This window comes from Phaethon aethereus (assembly GCF_964289735.1).
Source record: "Phaethon aethereus genome assembly, chromosome: 10".
Classification (NCBI taxonomy): domain Eukaryota; kingdom Metazoa; phylum Chordata; class Aves; order Phaethontiformes; family Phaethontidae; genus Phaethon; species Phaethon aethereus.
In genome coordinates this window covers 22691948-22716369 of record NC_138586.1, presented here as the reverse complement: position 1 = coordinate 22716369, position 24422 = coordinate 22691948, and the positions used below count along the sequence as shown (strand labels likewise).

Sequence of the window (24422 nt, the reverse complement as noted above, 5' to 3'; positions counted from 1 at the left end):
GATGGGGAACATAAGCTGCATCTGTAGTTTTAAAAACAATCTCACAAGTGTATATGTATTTTTGTGATACTTAGCTCACACAGTTTGTGTACTGTGGGTGAGAACTGATTTGTTAGTAGGCTTGGTATTGATTTTTAAACCCATCTCTTCTGTAAACATATATGCGTGAAGTACTTTTTTGGATACCCAGTGTTAACTAAACTTAATCCGTCCCAATAAAATGGTATGAATTGTTCTGAATTAGAGCTCTCGGTGTGGAAGACAAAAATATGTACACAAATCTAGCGAGGCAGTTCACTAAGATGTGTTCCATCTGCCTTGTGGGCTGTTTTTTTCAAAGTCATTGTTCCAAACTCCAGATAAGTCAAATATTTTTCTTAAAATATTACATTCAAATTTTTTAATAGAGCCGGAGGTTAAATTGGCTGCAGTTGTTGCAATAGTTTTAATATATCAAAATAAAAAACATTCTACTGTGCTTAAATGAAAACAGTTTTCTGACAGCATGAGAAAGATGGGAAATTATACTTCCCAGTAAAGGCTGGGAAAGGCTTTTTGCTGAGAATATCTGTAGATTGTATATGCAGGTATGACAGTGTTTATTTTGAGATGGTGCATCAGGATTATGTCTTTCTCGTGCGCTGCTTGGGGAGAAAAGGCTGACATTGGGGAGAAAGTGAATGCTGTCAGCCTGCATTGCCTTTGCTTGAACCCTGAACCTCAGCACTTCTCAAGATATGATCCATACAGTGTCATGTCAGTGCTAAGCGCTTGTGCTTTTTAAATAAATATTTGTAGAGTTGAGCAAGTAAATTTTCTTGTCCTGAGGCATTGAAGTTACACTCAGAAATAGAAGTCAGTGAATTGGCATGTGTGTAACAAGCAGAGGATGTCAAAAACAAGAGTCTCTGCAAGGTTATTCCCCCCAGAAGAGGAGGAATTGGGGAGGGAGGAGACAAATGGACCTAAACAAGCACTGACAGATTTCAGCTGTTCAAGCTCAAACCAGAACTAAAATATTCCCCTATATGATAAAAAGAAGAGCTATGGAGTCATTGTCGTAGCCAGAGGTAGGTGAGCTCTGCCTTATGTAGCTGTTCTTGGTGCTCCCCAGCCCTTGAGCTGCCGCCCTGGAGCTGCTGATGTCAGTTCCTGGCACCGATCAGTGATCTGGAAACCCGAACCAAATCTACAACTTACATCAACATTATGCTATTCAAGAATGTTTCTAATGAAACATGAAAATACAGTGTTAGCGACATTTGTTTAACCGCAGCCGTATTCAGGGGAGACCTTCAGTTTATGATTAAATTTAAAGTACTTTTGTTGGTCAGCTATTTAATCAAGCCTGAAAGAGTTTTAATTGTAATGCCTACCTACTATTATTTGTCCCAGAAAAAAAGCCTCCATCCAGAAGCAAGTCCTTTTCAGGACAACCCCTCCAGCTGACTGGAGCTGGCCTGTCAAGGCCTGTCTTCTGAAATTCAGACGGTAATAAAGTGAGGCTGAGGTTTAAGCCACCAGGAGAAAATGTGAAGGGTTAACATCAAACTGTGGACTGACTGAAGTTAATGCTGCCTGGATACAGCTGAAGTAGTCTTCACATCCTGACTTACAACTTCTTCCTCTCAGGCTTAGTTTCCCCTGTGAGAAGTGGATGTGATGAGTTGATTTCTTCAATTAGATAACTGAAGTTTAGTTTTATTTGGGCTCTTTTTCCATGCGTGAATACTACCTTGCTTTAAAGTCTAAAGGCGCTGGAGCGTAAAGTTTTAACTATTACCTGTTGAGAGACCTGTTGTTTGAATTGCTGTGGTGTCGGAGTGAAGAAAGGAGCCAAAGGCAGCAGTGGTTTAAAAAAGGATCTCGGGGAAATCTGGACGCTACAAGCTGTCTTCCTGTGCTGGACAAATTGATGTTATTCTTTGTTAGACTCTTTCCCAGTGGACGCGTGGACAGAGACAGAACAGGGTGAAGAATTGATGCGCGGTCGGAGAAGAAAGCTGTGCCTCACGGCTGAGTTGCCTGTAGCAGCCGCTGAGCATGCGAACCAGGGTGATCCCTTAGTACTGAACCCCTGGACTTCCAGAAAGTTTTGGACAAGCTTTGGCCAGGTTAAAAAATCTGATTCATAAAGAAACTAAGCTGCTGTGGGATAAGAGGAAAGGATTTTTTTTTTCTTCTTCTTTTTGACTTGTATAATTGATTACACACCAGTTATATAAACCAGGTAACAGTCAAGACTTTGGAATATATAGGCAACTTTGGCAACATGCAGAAGTTATGAGGAGATCCTACACAGATCTGTGCTGTACCCTAAGCAATCCGGAGAAAGAGTGAGGTGACAAGGCTGTTGGTGAAGTGAGGTTGTGCAGTGCGAGAGCAGCCTGCTGTAGCTGTCCCCGGTGGGAAAGTGGGAAGAAGCAGTCGCCATCCTGTGCAAGAGTGAGGTTTAAACTAACTGATACGGTTTAGCAGAAAGGTCTTGGAGCTGCACTAGGTAATTCTGCAAAAATAGCGTATCGGTGGTCATAAAAAGCAAACAAAATGTCAGGAATTTTTAGGGTGGGAAAGAGCAAAGGAAAAAAAACCCAATACCACTGTATAAATCGGTGGTGAGTCTGTATCTTTAATAGGCTGGAATTGTCTTTAAACAATATAAAAAAGTGAGAAAAGATATTAAGGAGGCTGAGGTGATCACTGGAGGAGGAACAACGAAATAAGCTAGAATTCTGCAGCTGAGAAAGAAAGAGCTGAAAACGTATGAAAAGTGCTAAAATCATGTCAGGCATGGGAGGGAAAATAGGAAGTGATTATTCATAACTTTTCCTAATGCAACAACTGGGGGAGAGCAAGTGAAACTAGCAGGGGCCAGGTTCAGAATAAATGAAGTACTTTGTCTGACAACATGTATTTTAATGGAGAAACTCACTGCCAGAGAACGTCATGTATGGCAAAATTGCATGGGCTCAGGAAGCAGTGAGACAAATTAAGGGGGAAAGTCTATTAAGGGCTATTAAACATAATTACTACACCTCTGACTCAAAACTGTGGATTATTGGACTCTGGGAAAGTATAACGTGGTGTAACCCTCTGCACTCAAGCTGTTGGCATGCTCTTCCTTGGGATCTGCGACTGGTGGAGACAGGATGTTGGGGTAGACAAGTGTTGGATCTAACCCAATAAAGCTGTTCTTCTGTTCTGGATGAAATTGGCTCTGCTCCCAAAATTATGTGAACAGTTTGCATAAAAAAAAATGTTTGATGGAAAAGAATGTATTTGTATGTTTGGGATGTGTTGGTTTGTTTTTGATTTGGTGGTTATTACAAACGCCTGCAATTGTAAAAGTATTACAAGGCTCCAGACATTTAGATGTTACTGGACATTTCTTCTGAAATGTAAGCAGATTCTGTATCTGGTTTATATTCAGACATACCAATGAGACTGAAATCTTAGCGCTCTCTGCTTTGCAAACTCTGAGATGCTGTGAGAGACTGTAGAAATGAGAGGAACTTTTAACTATATTTGTCCCCTGTATCTTAGAAACCAGAGCGGGGCGGGAGAGGGGAACAGAAGTTAATAATAATTCTCTTCTTGGTTTCCTTCTGAACAACTGCAGTTTAGTTCAGGAGGAGAGATCAAGGCTGTAAGAAATGTTGTATGAAGCTGTTTGTTATGCAGTAGCTGCTGGCAGGCTCGAAACTTTCTGCTGAGAGATAAACACTGAAATCTCAAGGTTTGGACATTGAGTAAGACTTTGCATAGGGAAGACTTGCCATTAGATCTTCTATTTTACAAATGATGAAATGCACTGTGGGATCCACATCGGGGTTGGGGTATTAGTAACTGGGGGAGTTGGCATGAAGCGAGCTCTGCCAGGTGATAGCCTCTCTGCCCAAGGTTTGAGCTGGGTGTCGTGCTCGGGTGTGACTGGGGAAAGGTTTTCATTAATCAAAGCTGAAATGTCACTCTCTTTTTTGTCCTGGGCTCTTGGGCAGACAAGGAGATGTGAATGAGAGCTTGCCGGAGTGAACAGGGCTTTTTTTCATGCATCTCATCACTGGTCACAATCTCAGCATTTCTTAATATGAAACACCAGCGTTTGGTGATACGGGCAGCAGGTGATGCCAAAACCAACATGATTTTGCAGCATGAACAGCAGATGCTGACATACATTGTGTTTAGACCTAGGCAATAAGATAGGTGTATCAGAAGCCCCTCCTGCTTTAGGCATAGGTCAAAATAAACTGGCAAAGCCCAATGTAAACAGAAAGCAGGGAGCCTCTGGGGAAAGTAATAATAGTTTTCACATAAAACCACATTTTTATGACAGTAGTAATTTCCAGGCAGGTTTAAACAGCACATCTGCATTCACCTCATGGGATCAACCTTTGGCTGTGCTAATGTTGCTGGGAGTTTTGCCGTGGACTCCAGCAGGACAAGATTTTACTCCTTAGGAAATACTTAATGCCGCTTATCCAAGATCATTCCTGTGCACATGTTGTAAATGTACTCGGCCAGAGCAGCAGCTGCAGAGCAACTGGCAGAACGGGAGAGCAGCAGAGTAACTCAGTGAATGAATTAAAAATATATCCAGAACTTTGTCAGTGGGCATGGATAGAAATGAAGTTCAAGTGAAGCTGATTTATAGATAATAGATGTAGGAGATTTTTCCCCTAGACAGGAAATACAATATATGTAGGTAGAAATAAAAAGATAAAAAGGGGCATGTTTGCAAACTTACTTGTTAGTGACCTGATAATCCTGATTAAGAACTGGAAATTCCTTTCCACCCCGTAATGCAGATAAGCAAGTCTCATGGTTCTGGTGACTAAGTCCATGAAACCTTTGTACTCGAGCAATCTTTTTCTAAACTTCTGTTTCCCTTCATCACATTAAGATGTACCAGGAGGTAGCCGTGAGAGCCTCTGTTTCACCTGTGGAGGACTGAGGTTTGAGTTGTGCATGCGGTGAAAAGATTGAAGTAGGTATCTGCATAAGGTTATCTCGGGGGATGTTCCTTTCCAAGAATTTACACCTGCATAAGTCGAGGAGCAGCTGGACAGACAGCTATGTCTTCCGTGTAACGGTTTGGGACCAAAATTAGCAGCTTGGAAGGCATTAGGATAGCCATCAGCTCACACTGCCAGCCATTGAGCATTAGGCTGAGACTGAAGAACATCAGGGGAATGAAGCTATTTTGGCTGCTCGCCCAACCCTGAAGAACTCCATCGTACAGCAAATAAACAGCTGGGGGACTTAATCTTTTAAAAAATAAAATGCAATGTGTATTTGTCTTAGTTTCTGATTGTGGTATGCAGATGCTAGCTTGCATGGAGGCAGAAGGAAGCTTGTGGTTTAAAAAAAAAAAAAAGCAGATACCATGGTGACAAGAGTGATCTAAAAACTTAGAAAAGACAGTGGGGGTTTGCAAAGTGGCCTCCAGGTTGTGGCTGTGTCGGTAGCTGTGCTTGCCAAAAGTATTAGAAACTACAATTTGGCCAATTCTTGTGAGCTTTCCATTTATCTCTCTCTCTAGCCCCCTTAAAAACACAGTTTCTGAAGTTACAATATTTTGTCCAAGTCTGCACTAAAATAAAGATGGGGATTTGGGGCCCCCGGGGTGATATGCACTTGAAATGTTACCCAAGCAAATTAACTGGGCAGAAAGCTGGTGCTGATATGGACTATTGGCTGCTAAGTCTTCTGTCTCTGGGATGCTTCGGTGTGGCTGTACTGAGCTGCAGTTCTATCTCAATATAGAATCATTACGGTTGGAAAAGACCTCTAAGATCAAGTCCCAACTGTCAACTCAACACCCCCATGCCCACTAAACCGTGTCCCGAAGTGCCACGTCCACACGTTTTTTGAACACCTCCAGTGATTGTGACTCCACCACCTCTCTGGGCAGCCTGTGCCAACACTTGACCACTCTCTCAGTAAAGACATTTTTCCCAATATCCAATCTAACCCTCCCCTGGAGCAACCTGAGGCCATTTCCTCTCGTCCTGTCGCCGGTTACTTGGGAGAAGAGACCAACCCCCACCTCACCACAACCCCCTTTCAGGCAGCTGTAGAGAGTGATGAGGGCTCCCCTCAGCCTCCTCTTCTCCAGCCTGAACACCCCCAGTTCCCTCAGCCGCTCCTCTTAAGACTTGTGCTCCAGACCCCTCCCCAGCTCCGTTGCCCTTCTCTGGATATAGCCTGAGTCTTTCTGAAAGGAGGAGGAAAACCTGTATGTAATCCATAGCTTTTCTCTTTAATCCCCTCTTCCTTTGTCTTATGATATTTAGGTATTTTAGTTCAGGAAAAAAAGTTTTCTTCTTTTGAAAAATTTATTTGGTTTAATTTTAGAATAGCAGTCATCAAAAAGACTCTTCTGCTAAATAATGTCTCTGTTATAGGAGTTCTTCAACGATAGGATGTAATACAGAACAGAAGCACCTGGATTTAGTGTAGGATCCCTGAGGTTGTGTTATATTTCTTCTTAAAATAGTTTCATATTTAAAGATAATAAATGCCTGGCAGTGTAAAGGCAGTGAAACAACAATTAATGCTGTATAGTTGTAGTCTTGTCAGTTAATTTAGTCTCTCTGTGTGCTAAACCATCCAGGAAATAAACCTTTTTATTGCAAACCACAGGAGCCTTGTGCAATACGTGCTTTTAACTCCTTTCCTAACCAGAGTTCAGCTCTCATCAGGCAAACAAAACAAAAAATGTTTTTCCTCTCTACTCTCTTTTCCATCCAGGGCGCCTCATTGCCAGCATAAATCCACAGATTCTGAAAAATAATTACATTAGCAGCTGTTTCAATAAAAGCCCCCAAACTGTAGCCCTGTGCTGTCTATGGTGCGTGTTGATCTAAGGCTCCCTGCTCAGGCTGCTTCCCCAGTAGGCATTAGCCAAGCGCTGTGCAGAGCGTGGAGGCTGGAGTTTCGGGGTGGAACAAGGTGGGACCTGTGCTGTTCTAACTGACGTAACACGGACAGCCAGCAGTTTTCATAGGGTGTAGCTGCTGCCAACATTCCATGGACTTCTAAGTGTCCTGGAGCCTTTTTATGTAGATAAAGGAGGAATAATTCTGGCTTTCAGGGAGAGACTGGCTGAAAAAAACAGACTCAGAACCTGACAATGGGGGTGAGATCCAGACTTTCAGGACTGAAGCCCTTTTGAAAGTTTCTAGAGCAAGTAGTCAGGTTTTTAGTGGCACCCTCAGTGCCTTTCCCCCATTTTCTCAGCCGCATTGAGAACTTTTGAATACCTAGAAATTTATTATGTTCCAGAGAGTTTTCTGTGGCTCATGATGCTGAGCCTGATTATCTTGTTGGAGATTAGTCTGCTGTGTGTTAAATTGCATTATGGTGAGTGCATAAAGACTGTCTATGAGGCTGGGCTGCAGTGTGCTTGATACTGTTCGTAGAAACAGCCAGAAATGATCCCTAACCCAAACAACAAAGTAAATAAGTAGTGATTTTGAAAAAGAAATAATTCCTGCTGACTAATAGCTCGGGAAAGGAAGCTCTGAGAGCTGAAGGGTGCAGTAAACATCAGTAATGATTAATGAGGGAAAATTGAGAAGCTGTGACAACAGGTTCATTGATAGATTTCGTCTTTGCTGCTAACCATAAACGTTGCTCAGATAAGCGGAGTTGCCAGAGATGGTCTGGCCCATACGCTGTTCATTCCAGACCTTGGGGCAGTTTTTGTTAAGCAGGCGCTGGGGTTTGCACTTGCTTCTGCTGGGTAGGCTTGGAAGCCTGGTGCTTGCTGCAGGATATATAACGTGCGTTGGGTTCCTTTGTCTGCTTTTCCTGCCGCTCTCATGTGTGTGATGTCCAGGAGTTATGTTAGTTTTATACTGGTTTTTGGGAGGAGCCAATCTGTTTGTTTTTATTTAACCCTGCACAGAGTTTGGATGCTGTGACTAGGCGCACGTTAGACATCCAGGGAAATGCAGCCTGCCAAGCTCCAAGTCTACTGCAGAAAACAACTGTGCGTAATAAATGAGGAGTTCATATTCTGCTACTGCTTATGCTTTGTTAACGGATAACCGAGATAATGGAGCCTGTATTCCCGCGGTAGGAAGCTGTCTGTCTGTTAGTTTTGGATCAAATGAGCAGTTTTCAGCCCTGTGAAAGTCAAATGCCACAAAATTGACTTAGAAAATTGCCAAGGGTCAATTTATTTTGTATTGTAATGGTGGTGTTTTCCTTTTGATTGTGACAATTCCGGGTGCTGCGGTGGTTCATGGACGGTGCCAGTGCATGTGGTTAAAGCCATGGCTTTGCCATACATCAACGTTTCTTTACATTCTCATCTAAAGCAAGATAAGGGGAGACTTAGGTTTGGAAGCTTGATTTTGCAAGAGACATTTATTTTGGCTAACTTCAGTAGTCTCGTCATGAAAGAAACTAGGAAAAAATCCTGATATGTGAATATTTGGACTTGTAAATCCTTCCTGTTGCTGAATGAAGCAAAGGCCTGAGACGGGAAAGGCCTGAGGCCATGGTCTGATATATGCTTTCAGTCGGTATTGCTGCTGGGAGAGGCAGTCCTGCGTCCCCTGGCTCGTTTCCTTCCCTGCCCTGTGCCTTTCCTTGTGGTGGCACAAGTAGCCGCTTGTCAGCACCGGTGAGCTGGGTCGCGGCCCCCCAAAACAATAGTGCTCCGCGGCTGGAAGAGTTTCTCCGGCTCAGATCTCCACGTTGCCGTGCCAAGGCATACGCTTGTGCGAGGAGGGGCTCAGAGACAACCCTTTGGAGTTAAAGGAGAAGGTCTCTTTCCGTAACCCTGATTTATGCAGGTTGAATATATACGGTCCCAGTGACAAGCTGTGCTTCCCCGACGGTCCCTCCAGGATAACCATCCCCAGACCCGGCGCTGGAGGAGGTGAGATCTGGGCACAGCCTGGGCAGAGCCCCTGCGCAAGGGCGGGCAGGTTTTTGATGCTTGAGAGGTCTGGGCGTCTGAGTTTCAAGCTGCTGCCAGCCAGTGCCCAGAGACACGAGGCTGCTTCAAGTACAAAGTTCATCTTTAATCAAACAGGGCTCCTGTTTGTAGAAATCATGTGAAGGGAGAGGAGGATCATGCTGCTGTCACTCCTCCCAGGGCTGCAGGGGCCTGAAGCCCAGCCAGAGTGGAGAATTAAGCAGCAGGCAGGCATCCCCCCTCTTTTAAATCAAGCGCAGATCCTTCCTTTTGAGAGAGGACAAGGGTAAGTCTGACACCCCTCCAGATCTGAAACACGTTGCCCAGTGTTCAGCAGCTGGAAGCTTCGTTTGCAGTTACTGTTTTTCTGTGTTCAGGCTGGTAGGTTGTCCACAAAAAGCATGTGTCTAGTGAGGTTTGATGCCTCTCCTAATAACAGCTCTGGTGCTGCCAGCCCCTTCTTGCATCTTCTTGGGTTTTAACTCCTTCCTTGCCCAACTGCTGGGGATCTTGTGCTTCATGTGCACAGAAATACAGAGGATAAAAAGGCTTGCTGCCGTCCCATGGGTAAACGTCTCTGTTTTTTGGCTGATGATGGAAGGAGATTTTAAATGTTAAAATCTTGCATTAAAATCCCTGAAAATGGAGTTTTGGCTGTGTGGGGATTGTTTATCTTTGGAATCTAGACAAATAATTCCAGTGGGCATTGCTGTCAGGTAACTTTAAACAAACAAACAAACAAAGAGACAGGAAACCCCCAAACAAACAAAAAGCTCATCTCTTGATGTACGGAAGGGATCTGTGTGTGGAAGTGACTGATGGTCCCCACAGGCACTGTATGTCAGCTGATGCAGTAATGTGCTCAGGGGTATTGGCATGCACAAAGCATCACAGTTAGAGATCCGGATAATATACGGTAAATGTTCGTGTTTTACATGCATCTTTATCTGAATCGCATGGTGGGAGTTATTCAGATACAGGGCACCACCAGAGTTTTTCAGTTGTTGCACTTTAGTCACTAGTATTAGTCGTTGGCTAGATGTAAAGCTTTCTGTAGGAATGCTACTTACCTGTGGATTGAAAAGTAGTGTCACACAGGGTTTAGTAAATCCGGGTTGCCAAGAACTATGTTGTTGACTACAGAGATCCTTATTTTTTTTCCTTGGATTTAGAAACAGATCACTTTCAAATCATGTGTCATGGTTCTTCTTTCCACAACAATTAGTATAAGTCAGTGTGTTGGGCATGATGCTTATAAGCATAGAGCAAAGATGAGCACACATGGAGTGAGTATCTTTGGTTATTTGAACCAGATCACAACAGTAAATTAATTTCTTTGTATTGGAGTTCTCCATTTTAACCATGTAGCTCCTTCCTCTAGGATGAACTCTGAATGTGTTTACAGCTGAAGAGCCACAGGAAACTAGGGAAAACCTTTGCTTAAGAAAAGCAACACACACGAGAGGCATGCGTGGTTGTTATTGCGCAGTGAGTTAATCCATATTAGTGATAAAACCTTGAAATAATGTTTTTATTACTTCTGTGCTTTCAGTCTTTTAACAGGCAGTGGCTGCTATGAGGAGGAGTGTTGGCATCCTGACTTCTGCGTAACTTTGATTTGGCAATAGTCACTCTTTTTAAGCACTTTACAGAATTAATAAAAGCATCTAAAGACAGCAGAGAGGTGTTTGATTTCTTTTTTGGTGAGGACACAGATATCCTGACTAAAGGCATGTTGCATTTGATCTCCACAGCCATCCAGAACACTCTTGTCAGTTTTGTGCGTAAGACTGGTAGGCTTGTGGCTGAGCTGGACTCTCGGGCAAAACAAGTAGGATGCTGCCAGTGTGTAGCTCAGTACATAAGCCTTGGCAGTTCAGGAGATGCTAAACGAGCGACTGAAAAAAAAATATTGTGGAATGGCCAGTAAGGAGGAGAGTTAAAGGAGAATGCCCAACATCACCTTCCTTTTCCTAGCAGCCGAAAGAGAGAAAGATTTTCTATTGAATTTGGTGGCTTCAGTAGAAAAATAGTGGGTTTTCAGCTAACAGAGAACCATTTACATGTACAGGAACAAAATCTGAAGTTTATTAAATGGTACTTCTACACATTGTCTTCAGGTGTTGCTGATAAGGTGTTCTGTGTTATTGTGGTGCCACCAGGTTTCTAGTCCTTGACAAACAAGTATAAAAGGATGAATGGATTCACCTCCACACACACTCCCCCAGTGCTTGGATATTATTTGCTAAGAGCAGAATTTGACTTAAGCTGTGATAATACGTTGATCCTTAAGGTGCCTTCATCAAAAGTAAACTTAAAACACATTAAAAAGTAATCAAGCCATCGTTAGGCAGTGCTGCTACTGCTGTTTGCCAGAAGCTGTGAAGATATAAATAAGGAAATGTTGCTTGTCCTCATACTTGACTAATGGGTCTAAAGGAATCTGCTTTTGGCCACTGCTGGAGAAAAGTAGCTAAAGAGACATTCAGTGCGATTCAGCAAGTCAGTTCTGACCTTATTTATGGCCTTTTTGTATCTTTCTTATTAGAATTGGACTGTAATAGAGCTTCAGTAAAATTGGCTGTATTGCACGTCTGACGCAAAACTAGCGGCACTCAAAAATCCTGCTGCAGCATTAAGCTTGAATCCTGTGTACATTTAAATGAAAGAATCGATGCCATTTGAGTCCGAATGTTTTTGACCGTTGATATCATGCAACACTAACAAAGGTGAACTTCTTACAGATTGCTTCTGTCAGCTGCTGGTGTGATTATGCCCACAACATGATTAAAGGGTTGCTAAATGTACTCCAGCCTCGAGTTTTGCTAGCAGACGTCTACTTTTGTAGGTACCAAGTGACACATACCTCAAATCACCACGCAGTGTAACTGTAAAGAGCCTTTGGAATCCTACTTCTGAGCAGTTGCTTTCCATGACCATTCAGCTTCTTCTGCACGCTGTTCACAGCACTGTATTTACACCTCCGCCTGAAGTGATGTGACACTGAGTACTCAGCTGGATCTCCCCTGGGTAAGAAAGCCCTCTTGGGAAGTAACGCTGTCCTGCGTGCATCCAAGGGTGATGGAAACCAGGCATTAGTGGTATTTATACCATTACCTTTTCAAAATGTGTTTCATGCTTTACGTGGCACAAAAGTCTGTGTCTTGAGCATATGCAGTGTGTGCTGTCCCACTGTTCAGGCATATATGCATGCACACAGTGCATGTACACCCATACATGTGCAAAGGCAGCACCCAGCTGGGTGCTGAGCACTGACCAAGACGAGGAAGGAGTGGGCAGCTCAGCAGCCTTTCAAGAAACAGTGAGCCTGGATGGGCTACTTCAACTCTTGATGCTGTTTCATGGTGTGAGTGCGTGAGATCTGTATTTAGTGTTCTCCTGTGCTTCTGAACAAAATTAGGCTGAGATTAGTTTTCTAAATTACTATCTTCCAAATGATGACTGTATTACTTTTATACTTTCCTTTGGAGCGATAGAGAAAAGCTTTCTTATTTTTCCTTAACTAATCCCTTGAACTTCAATACCAAGTCAGCAACATAGCAATTGGGAACCTGCTCAGCAGGATGCTTTACTGGGCTGTACCAAACAGAGGAGCCAGGCCTGTGTTACTGGCTGAACTTTCCAAAGCAGGCTAAGGGGACTAAAAGCCAAACTCCCACTGGGGATTTTATTCTCTTTGCAGTCCGTGTCAAAGAGTAAATAAAAGCGAGTGGGAGTTGGGTCCACAAGGTCCTTGGGCTCCATTGAAAATCCTGATTCCCAGGACTTTAGTACATGGAGGTGACATTAACTTTCCTGTTTGGTTCTTTTGGTAGCAAAAAGCTTGTTGAATGCACTGGGATCTTTTGGCTTGGGTTCTGTTGGTGTGGGATTTAACAAATTTTTGGGCCTTGGGTTATTGAATGATTGCACTTACAATGGCATTATAATCCATAAGAGAAGCTTTTATATTTGTTCTCATGAATCAGCTTTTCCATTTATGTAACTTTCCACAGTTTCTGGAGCAAGTTGTGGTCTTGTTTTGGGAAGTACAGACTTTATCCTTTGTTCTAGCTATATTCTTGGCTTGTGCTGCAAAATCTGATCTGTGGTGTGGTACCTTATGCCTGAATACTGCCCCATTGCAGGCAGACCACATGCTTCCAGATGTGATGCAACCTCCAGGTTACGTTGCAAAAACATTTCAGTAGCCTGGATTTTTCCCCCAACCTTGCTCTTAAGTGGTGGTCCTTTTGTGTCCTTTCACCCCAGGACTTTTTCTTGCTCTTAAAAAGTGTCTTCCAGAAACACACACAAGAAATGGGAATCAGGTTGCTGCTCTCGCTGTGACCTGGAGCCCGTTCGCTCCTGCCCTGGGTCTCAGGCTGGCACGTGGTGCTAATGCAGCCTGGGGTTGGTGGGCGCCTGGTGGCAAAAACCGTGTTTAAATAAGCAACTTTTAAGCTGTTGGGGGCAAACCACATCAAGATAGGGCTGCTGTAGCAGCTATGCAGGGTACATGTTGATAATGCCGTGGGCTTCCCCAAAGGGCCCTGGAGGAAAGGAGTAAGTACATATGGAGCCCATCTGGAGACTGCCTAATTTCTGCAGGAAAAAAACCCCAGCACAAGAACAGCGTGAGCTTTTCCAGCCTCCTGTATTTGATTTAGGTCGCATAAGTTCATGGTGGTTTTGCTGTGTTTTGTCCTCAATCTCATTCCTTAAAGACCAGAAACCAAGCGTTGGGAGATAAAATGATGACATTACTACATGTAATGCTCGGCTTAAAATAGCCAGAACAAAGAAGTGCTTTGAGTTCTGTGATGGTAATTGTCCAGACCTAAAAATAGGGTAGATGTTCTACCAGGCAGAGAGAAGTAAGAGTGAGACACGAATCTCTGGGAGACACCTCAGAGACAGCCGGCAAAGCTCTGATCGAGCAGGTCATTGCTGTAGGTGCCCGCGAGATTCCCACCATTTACAGTGGATGGTGACCGCCAGTACCACCAGAGCTGGCACCTCTGAATTTTAAGCTAATATGAGGGTGAGGGGAAGAAATCTGGCTTGTTCATATGAATAAAAGCAACAAAAATACTAGCTCTTAAAAAACTAGCTCTTAGAATATTGCAGTAAAACCAGAGAAAACTCTGGTGGAGGCCAGGACCAAGGCTTCTTGGAGATGTTTTGTCTCAGAGCTTGGGGGGAGACGTCAGGAATCCATGACATTTAAATGCATAGCTGAGCTGCCGTGCTGTTTAACTCCTACAAATTACGTTGCACTGGCAGGCAAAATTATAAGCGTTTTGCAGCTAATTTGCAAGTATTAGCTTCTGCATTAGCAACTCACATGAGGAAGACATTATAATTTTAGAAATTAGATGAGAAATGTTGGGGAAAAAAAAAACCCACTTTTTTTTTTAATTCCAAAAAGTGGCTGTGAATTGCTATGGTGTTAGCTAGCCACAGCAACAGAGGTGGTCAAGTCCTAAAGTCACTGACACTAGAACATAAAGGGAAGATAAACACTGCTGCTAGTGGACATATTTAGCTTTATTTCTCTTTGCCTCGCTACCTGACTCCTTGGGCTGTGTAGCAGTGCCCCTGCACAGCCCCCAGAGGCAGGACTGATGCCCGGCTGATGATTTTAGCCGCCCGGTTTGCTCTCTTGTGGGGGCTCAGGAGGTGCGGTGTGAGCGGGCTGGGGCACGGTGCGCAGCTCAGCTCGCGGGACGCCCTGCGGGAAGTGGATTTGTCGTGGCAGCAGCACAGCATTCCGCCTGCTGCCTTGCTCCCTCCAAAGAAAACCACTTTCTGGGTATTTTCAACTCGGCTGCAGTGAGCAAAAGGACAGTGCTGCTTGGCTGCCACGAGTTTGCTGAAGATTTCTTATGCTGCGCTTTTCCTGTTCGCTGTTTAAATTTGAGCTTATCAGCCTTCAAAAGGTACTGAACCATTTGGAGGACTGATGGTTACAAGTCTGGCTACAAACGGTAGCATCGTCTGGGGATTTGAACTTTTTCACTCTTCTGCACAAAGCAGATATCCCCTGTGATTTAAAGAATTGCCCCCCTAACAATGAAACAGCTTGTTTAAAATCATCAGTGGCTTAAAATGCAACCATGTTGAAGATGTAGTTGCTTTTCCTTGCCTAGAACCCAGAAGGCTGGAATTGGAAATGGTCAAAAACCTTTTAAAGCTGTTTTCGTCCTTAAACTAAATTGACAAGTGTGCAAGATCTAGCTCTGCTGTGAGGTGCTGCTTCTCTTTTGTCCTGGTGCTGGCTCTCAGCTGTGGTGTTGGGAGAGGCAGCTCAGGCCTCGTGTTGAGCAGGAGCCGGATGCTATAAGCGATGATATAACCATGGCTGGGAGCTTTATAGGAAATCTCTTTAAAGTTCTTTTAAATCTTCACAACGATGTATAAGCCATTTAACTGCATCTGTGGGGAAAATAAAAAAAAATTTCCGTGTTTTTTTTTCCCCTGCATGGAGATCAGGACACAGGACCCACAGAAATGGTTCAGAAGGTCCCATGCCAAATGGCAGAACGGTAGAGCTCCAGCCGTGTTATTGGCATGGGGGAGTTCATTGTGTGATCGAAACAGCAGCGCTCAAACTGTAAACTTCCTTTGGGTTCCAGTGGTCCATAAAGAGCTTTCCAAAACATGTCTATTGTCCAAGAAGGAATTTATTTATAAACTGAAAAAATAACAAGACTTTAAAAAAAAACAAAACAAAACCTCTTTTTGGCCAGCAGTGCAAACTAGGCTATTCTTTTGTATGTGTATGCCTGTGTATACCAACTAAGATAGAAACTTCTTTGAAGTTCATTTCAATAAAACATTTAAAACAACTGTTTCCTTGCAGTGGGTCTGTTGGACAGCCAGTTTACACTCCTGCCTGGAGCTGGGGATGGAGCATTGCCCGCTTGCTGGACAAAGGTCCCTGCCTCCTTTCTGTTGATTATTTTTTAGTTGAGTTCCTCCCCCCCTGCAATGAGTAAAGATTTGGAGGAGAGAGAAGATACTGAATCTAAAATGTTGCAGCATTTTCTGGAAAGTTTTCTGCCCTCTTTGGGGTTAAAGCTCCATTTTTGATGGACTGTGATTTGTTGGAAAATATCACCCATCTCTACTCTTGGCAGCTTTGATATGGTTTCTCTTGTGTTACAGACATCATCCACTGATGCAAATTGGATCTTAGAACAGTAAATTTAACTTCTGATGTGTATTCAAGTGAGGGACTTGTTCATAATTCTAAACTACTCATTTTCATAATGTTATTCCGTGCACATGCTCTGTTGAAAGCTTAATGTTTCATGATTGGCTTGTAACTGGGAAGGAGGATAATCTTGATACACAAGGATATCTTAAAAAAAAAAAAGTCTGCTGGAAGCATCAGCTTCTGACATTGCTTGTGCAGATTTTGTCTGCAGAAGATTACAGCTTGGTGGTGAGACTTCACATAACTGCCAATAACTTGCCATAAAGCTATTTCCGTCTCTGGAACAGACATTGAAAGCCAAGCCAAAGTGAAAATAGCTTTGTTTGGTTAAATCTTTCCTTTCAACTCTATCTTAGGAACATTAGCAAAAAGTATAATGTTTCCACTCACCTGAGTAATTTTAGCTGTTTTTTCCCCAAGAATGCCCTGAGAAGCCTGAGTCAGTGTGTTTGGGCTGAGAAACCAGGTGTGTGTTTCTGGGGGTGGGGGTTAAAGCCATCTCTGAGCAAAACTGGCTTTCAGGAGGGCATTCTTGTTCCCCCAAGCAGGGCAGTGGCGAGCTCCAGCAGGATGTGGCCCTTCCTCTCGGCAGGGCTGACTTCTGCTGCTCCCCACCCCAGCCATTCTCCTTCCATCCCTCTGTCTCCATCCCACCTCCACCCCTGGGATTTCCTTCCCCGTCTCCATCCGTGCATTTTGCTCATTCCCATCCGCTCCTGCCCGCAGCCTCTTTGCTTCCTTGCAATCGTCTACCCATCCCTGTCTATGATTCCTCTGTTCTTGTGCGTTTGTGTCCAGCCACGGGTGCTTCTGCCTCCCCCAGCCTCAGGACCCTGCCTCAGCAGCGTTGCTCTCGGCTCCCCAGCGCCTGTGCTGGCTGTTCCCGGCTCTCTGCTGGTGCTCTCTGCCCTGTAAAATGTGTCAGGAGCACTCGGTATAAACAAGGATTTTCATGTTTGCAAACAGTGGTTAGCTGCAGTGAACAGGCCAAAATAGCTTTAGACGTGACAGTTTTTTGCGTAGGACGAGGTGCGGTATCTGCAAGGGCGCTGGCCGGTGCCCATGCCCGGTAAGGTAACTGGGGGAGAGTTTTTTGGGAAGCGAGTGTTGCATGTTGACAGGCGCATCCTGAAGAAAAGCTCCTCGTGCCTTCCCAAACATGGGCAGCAGGAACCATCTTCCAGGCTCCTGTCCTGAGGAGAGCGTATGCCCTTTCGAGTAAGACAAAATACTCTGAAGCAGCAGCAGGCGTCTCTTGCTCTATTTTAGGCGCTTTCCTCCCAGTGGTATTCCACTGCCTGAGATTAATAGAAGTTTTCTAAATAAAATCCCATAAAATAATGCAATCTGGCAGCTCAGTGTCTGTTCTGCCCAGCGGTTGGTGCCATGTTTCTCTGGAGCATTTAATGCTCTTGTGTAAATGCTTGTCACTGTGGTCGGAAGACTTGTCTGAGGAGCTGGGAGGAAGGCATTGCCTCTTAATCTTCCAACTTGTTTTTTTTCTTGGGCTTGAAAACTAGGGTTTCAAACTAATATTACTCACACATCAACACCAGCTCCTTGCTTTTCTTTAGAGTTCTTTAGGGAATTCCCTCCTTTGACCACAGACAGACTGAGAGCGGCAGAGACCAAACAGCCGTGCTCACCTTCCACACAGTGCCTTTTCTAGCAGAAGAAGTACATTTCCAGCTTTGCTAGTTCTTCATAAACAAACAGGTTCATCTGCTGTGGTAGCCCTTCATAGCCATGGTTGTGAACTTGGGATCTGGTTGTGCTACCTGTAGCTGAATAAGCAACCCAGAGACTGTTGCTGCTCCATGAAGCTGGGAGAATGTGCAAGAATATAGTAAAACAGGCAATGTGGCAGTGTACAGAGAGCTGTTTTACATACATATGCCTAAGAGGAAAAGTCTATTTAAAGCTCCTCATATGAAATACTGGCAGCATAGGGTAGCCAGAGACATTTTGTTCATGTTGAAGAAGCATCTTAATGGCTGAGATAGTCCAGCCCTCTCAGACTGGGTGCTGCATGAAAGGACTGGGTATGCAGAGTCTGCCTGTGAAGGGGTTGCACTGTGAGACTGAGCTGAGCTGCTGTGAGGATGTGTGTATGGCTAAGAAGCAATTTAATAGTAAAAATGGTTTAAAAAATAAAGAGACTTCTCAGGAGATCAAAATGCTAATTACTGTCAAACTTAGAGCTCTTGTTTTACATGGCAGAGTATATTGTTTTGTAGTAGACTGGGTAAAAACTTGGTTTTCTTTTTTTTGTTAAAAATGCTGGGACATCTCAAAGCGTGTTCCCACTAAAGCAGCAGATTTTGGAGCAGTTAAGGACCTGAGACTAACGAAAACTAGCTGGATCTGTAAGATACAACTGGTGGGAAATGGTTAATTAAAATCTAACTAGTTAGCGGAAAATACGTCCATTTATTCCCAGGTCAGCATGTTGCTTTAGATACTAACCACTGGCAGAGGAGTTTACAATTACAAAGACCTTTCCCTTATTTCAGTCTTACAGAATAGTTCATGAAGGAAGTGCTCGCTTTTTTCTTTTTTTCTCTCAGCTGTATGGCACGATGGAGAAAAACTTCCCCTGACTGCTCCCTCCTGCTGTGACCCCTGTTATTAAAGGCAAGCGAAGAAATCTCTTACCAGTAGATTTGAGTCTGCTGAGAAATGTTTTTCTATACAGCCTGTAACATGAATTATTTCCTTGGGGTGGTATTAACTTGTCCATTTTTATTTATTTTTAGCCTTGATGAAGATTAGCTAACGCCCAGCAATATTCTTCTGTTTAAGGATACAAGGGTACTCGCTAATCGAGTTCAGCGGCTCCTCTGCTGACGTGTTAGGAGGAATTATGTTGGCTCTTGCAGGGGCAGGCAGCTTCCCCCCTGAAGCTGGGAGCATGTTTTTCCTCCGTCAGGACAGCAGCGTTGGTCCTTTTGCACTACACTGAGCTGGATGCAGAGGGAGATCTATCTATCCAGGTTTTTTAAATCCACCCCACCCAAGATCTAGTTTAACCTGGACTGGTTCCCTGTCGTGGATTGCCGCGCAGCCAGCAGCGACGGCTCCAGAGGAGCTGCTAAAGAACGAGTCAACGGACGCTTAAAGACGGCCAAGGCACGGCCATCTCCTCTTCGGAGACGCCGGGCTCTGCTCTCCCAAACCGCACCCTTCCAGGGCAGCGCTTTTCCTACGCTAAAACCTCCCACCCTGGGTCCAGCTCCGTGCCCCGTGGGCACGGGGCTGTGCGAGCCAGGGCACAGGCACCGTATTTGGCTCTCGGCCGGCTGTGCCCTGACCTCGGCGCGGCTCGCCAGGAGCTGCCGCTTTTCCCTTCCCCGTATATGGAGAGGCTGCTCGGGGAAGCTGGCGGCTGACCCGAATGAGCAGCAGTGCAACGTCTGTATGAAGCGCCGCTGTTGTTGTGCTGAGCTAATTAGGTTAAAGCCAGGCCTTGGACCGGTTTTGTATTGAAGGGAATGATTTGAAGAGAACAAATTTCTCATTAAATCCCATTTTTTTTATTGTTTGCCAGGATGCGCATGGTTATAATTTCCTTTATGGTGGTAAAGTCATGCAGAGGAAGAACAGAGCATAAGCACAACATCTCTGTGTCAGGAAGTCAATAATTCATATATGACAGTAATAAAAAACACCTTTCCTGTTGAAAGCCAGCACAGTCTTCGCCACACAGATCCTGCTTTTCACTTGGGTGCTGTGTGAGCGTGCAGAGGATGGGCTGCATCAGGCGTGGGATCTCACCCAGCCTGTGCAGCCAGCCCCCCGAGACTTCTGCTTGAGACGAGCAGGATCAGGGGTGCGAGATCGCGGCTGTCCAGAGACCATATCTGCCACCGCTGAAACCTGGAGTGGAGCAGAAGAGGGTTTGGGTTGGTTTTTTTTGAACAAAGAACCCTTTAGGTTCACAGGTCTCGCATGTATATAGGGACAGTGAATTTAGACTTCAGCCTGTTGAGTTATATAGGAGCCAAGTCAAGGCTCAGATCTGACTCTTTAGAAGATACTTTTTTATTCTAAGAATTTTCTTACTGCCTCCATTTTCAATCTGTTTTGCACCCCCTTGTTTCTGCATTGAACCCTGGAATTGCATAATCGGCAGCAGAAAAAAACGGTTTGACTGATTTTATTTGCTTTCTCTCCCCTCCCTTCTCTTTTGTGACAGATTAAAAAGCAGCAACAAGATGTGTTAGGTTTCTTGGAAGCGAATAAAATTGAATTTGAGGAAAAGGATATCGCCGCCAATGAGGAGAATCGGAAATGGATGCGAGAGAACGTCCCTGAAGACAGCCGGCCAGCAAGTGGGAACCCCTTGCCGCCCCGGCTCTTCAATGACAGCCGGTACCTCGGGGTAAGGAGTGGCTCCAGGCCTCCCTCTCGCCTTGTCCCAGTCCTCTTACTCGCTGCTGTAGTCTATGTTTTTGCTGTTGTGATCGGCAAGGAAGGACCTGGCCAGCTGTATGTTCAAGTGTGCAAACTGTGAAGGGCATGGGAGGTGTTAGACGTTTACCTCTCCTCTTGGGCTTTTAATAATAATAGATTCTTGAATATTCCAGTTCTGCCATAGAGTAGGGATTAAAATTTGACCTCCTGATTTGCAGATCATTGTGTTACTTGCTGGAATGAGTCTACCACCATCTTGCAGTGTGTATATATTTCTTTTTTTCCCCATGTTTTTTTTTTTCCCCCCTCTTACGGCTCTGAAAGTTTACAGGGTTTTTTAATTCTCATGTTCACCATGATTGTGAACTAACACAGAAGTCTGGCCCTGTTGCATCACCCTTATGTTCTGTAGCAAATTCAGAGATCTGTTCTGTCTACGTGGGGTTTGCCAATATGTATGAATCCCAGATTGCTCTGTAGTCTGTTCATCTTCCAAAATAAGTGCTCATATACGGTGATGTCTGCCATGACCAGAAATCAGTTTTCTGATCCTTCTTGGGATTCAGTTTTTGTGTACTGCTTGCAAAATGAAGGCTCTTGCAGGCCACTTACTCCAATGCCAGATTAAAACCCATGTTGCGAACACAGTTCCTACTTGTAATTATTTTAATGTTTGATCAAAAGTAAGTTGCCCTGCAGCACTTCTACTCAGCAGGCCATGCTTGAATGTTTATTAGATTAACTGTTAATTTTATTTTTAAAACTTAGTATCTTCTGAAAAGAGCTCACAGTATGCATTCCTCTGGTGCCATGTGTTGGTTTCTAAGTTGTTTTGCAGTCTGGTCCTGACCTGCAAAATCTCTTAAGTCAGAACCTGTCAGTTCTGGACCTTTGTGAGGAGATTCTGTGGCTACTGAAAGAGATTATTCTCAATGCGCCATGATTTTTTTCTTGCTTGTAATAAAAGCAGAACTTGAAACAGTATCCACAATGAGCTAATGTACCACTTGGCTCTCAAAATCTTACTGATTGTGGTTGTGACATGCAAAAAGGTTGGTTTGGAGCGACAAATGTAATGATCTGTAGTGGTTTGCAGCTGAAGGCTGAGAAGGGGCTAGTCGCACGGAGTTGAAAATCTCTGTTCAGTTATGTCTCTTTAAAACCAAACAAACAAAAAAAAGAGGCCAATATTTCCGTACCAGTAGGAAGTCCAGTTGCAACAGTGTCACCTTTCTCCCTTGGTGTACCAGAGCTTTAGGGATGCCAGCAGATCACTGTGCAGTTGTCCTTTGTCAGTGACGTGTTGCCAAATTTCTGCTGCATTGCTGCAGCTGTGCAGCAGAACAGGACTTTACTATGCAGTGGTGTGGGACAGGAAGACAAAAAGCTGTATGCACCTAGATCTAGATGTTTGCTTATCAGAGATGCTTCTAATGTATCCCCATCTGCACCCCATGACAGTTCTGTGTATGGTAATTTTGGGGAGAGGGGTATAGATGCTTCAGACCAGATCTTGCTATGCATTTCTTTCATCTCCAAAATTTTGGTTGGTGTCCCTTTGAATTTTTGAAGTTGGGTCAATTTATGCAGCTGGATTGAAGTTACTACAGTTTAGTTTTCAGGAAGGTAAAAGTTAATTCTATGCCCACACTCTTGAACCTCTTTATGCCTTTATCTGATCCATCTCAGGCATGAACTTCCCTGTTTGTTTCATCTGATGCAGCATAACTGGCAGAGGAATGAGCAAATCGACTTCTATTGGCCTGTGCACACTGGCATGAACCCTGCTCCTCAGTCGCAGGCATTCCTTTCCTGGTAGACGCTACGAAGCAGGCTGCTGGACTATGCGCTGGCAAGATAAACAACCCCTTTGTTATCAAGCAGCCCCAGTACTGTCAACAGAAGGGCTTCAGGGAGGATTTAACATAATCATACACATTTTTATCAAACTAGCACCCGAATGCTACATGTACAATAACTTGACATCCTTGATCTCTAGGCTGTTTGAATCCTCTGTTCCCTGTACTTTATTCCAGCTGCAACAGCCTTTTCTGAGAGCTGCCCCTGCTCTGAACACAGTGCTGTGTTCAAACAGTGTTTGCTATTTCTTAGGCTTTTGACCAGACAGACAGGCATGCAAAGCAGCGTGCCCTTAGTGGCAGCTCTCTCCCTGACTTCAGCTCGAGACTGAGCCTGCTCTCAGCTGCTGCCTTGCCTCAGCCAGGATTCCTCCATCAAAACATTCCCCAGTAAAGCTGGAGGAAGCTAGTATTGTTCCTTCAGTTAAAAAGGGAGAGAAGGAAAGTCATAGTACAGATATGTGCTGAGTTTGGAAATCAGAGTGAGGGAAGTATGTGGTAACTCAGACAACGGTGGACTTGCACAAACCTGAGTTCGTTTGGTCGGTGTTTGGCAACTGCTGTTGCTGAGCCACACTGTGGGCTTTTTGCTTGCTCTTGGCTAACTTAGGAGACAGCTAAACTGTGTTGTATACTCTGTACAAGCACTGCATTCTTCCTCAAATATAAAAAAGGGCAGAGAAGGAAGCATTGGTATTTCTTTTATTATTTCATTGATTTTACCTTAATTTTCCCGGGAAGAGGCTGGGTGCATGTTTAGAGCAACTGTAGTGCGCTATGAGTACAATGAACAGTGCCACCTGATTTCCTTCGTTTGTGTAGACTAATCATTAATGGGAAGCATGGTGGGAAGGGATGTACTCTCAGTTTACAGGTTTAAATTTAACTTCTAACAGGTTTAAGAGTTAATGTCCATGGTTGCACAGTTACCATTACTAATCAGTAATTAGCAATGACATCTGGGGACATCAGTTTCTGGTGAGAAGGTATGGGCTCAGCCCGCTCCTGCAGGAGGGACATCCGTGCCAAAGCAGTGACAACAACTACCTTGCCATCGAGGCTGTCCCTCGGGGAAGGGCGGAAGCACCTCACAGCGGCATCTTGTTGCTACAGATACTGAAAGTCCCAGCTTGTCACTTTTCAGACAGTACAGGTTCTGTGGTATCAGTGCTGATGATAAATACCTGAGGTGATGCTCTGAATTTGCATTCGGCCACAGGAAGCAGTTTGCTCGGTGCGGGTTGGGTAACACACCAAACCGAGCTGCGATTATTTCTGACAAATCATACTTCTGTTTTTTGTTTCCACCCCGCTCCCTGATTCCCACGGGGAAGGACTACGAAGCTTTCTTTGAAGCTCGAGAGAACAATGCGGTATACGCGTTTTTAGGCTTGACTGCGCCACCTGGTTCAAAGGTAGGTGTGTACATTTCTCACAGTAAACCACAACCTGTATTTTACACCTTGTTCTTCTCTGCTCATAGTAGGATCTTTTACATGTCCTGTGGTTGCCCCAATAAATCTACCTGCTGGTCTGATATTCAGTCCCCAGAGACTAACTTTCAAGCTTCAACACCACAGCAACACACTGTTGTTACGTGCCGGTTTATTTGGAGGATGCTGTGTTCTCTGGAGGCATCTTCCTCCCTCTCCCTCCTTCTACCAGAAAAACTCAGTTTTTCATTACAGATGCTTTTTTGGTATGCTAACTGCAGAGCCACCCTGTTCTTTTTTAAGTTAATGGAAGAGCTTTTGTTGCTTTGGAAAGAAGAGCTGGGTCAAGTTCTTCACTAGCAAGAATTGTCTGTTACTGTTGTTGTTGGGTTTTTTTTATTGTACACTCTGGGAACAAGTGAAAGATTAGTTAATATTTGCACTGAAGAATGCACAAGAAATCTAGATGAAAAAAATTATCACAAAACCAAAGAATTATTTCAGTTCAGTGAAAAAACTTAATTCATGTGAAGTTTTGATGAGATTTTTGTACTAGAAAATACCTT

The 24422-nt window shown here is 44.1% G+C and overlaps 1 protein-coding gene across 1 annotated transcript in view; it reads left to right on the top strand.

Annotated features, from left to right (window-relative positions):
* The window catches only part of SH3BGRL (SH3 domain binding glutamate rich protein like), a gene marked incomplete at its 3' end in the record, with an annotated part of 33540 nt that overhangs the window by 5461 nt on the left and 3657 nt on the right, over positions 1-24422 (top strand). The window contains exons 2-3 of the mRNA XM_082004144.1: positions 20347-20532; positions 23758-23838. Coding sequence (XP_081860270.1) covers positions 20347-20532; positions 23758-23838 — 267 coding nt within the window. The remainder of the gene's footprint in view (positions 1-20346; positions 20533-23757; positions 23839-24422) is intronic.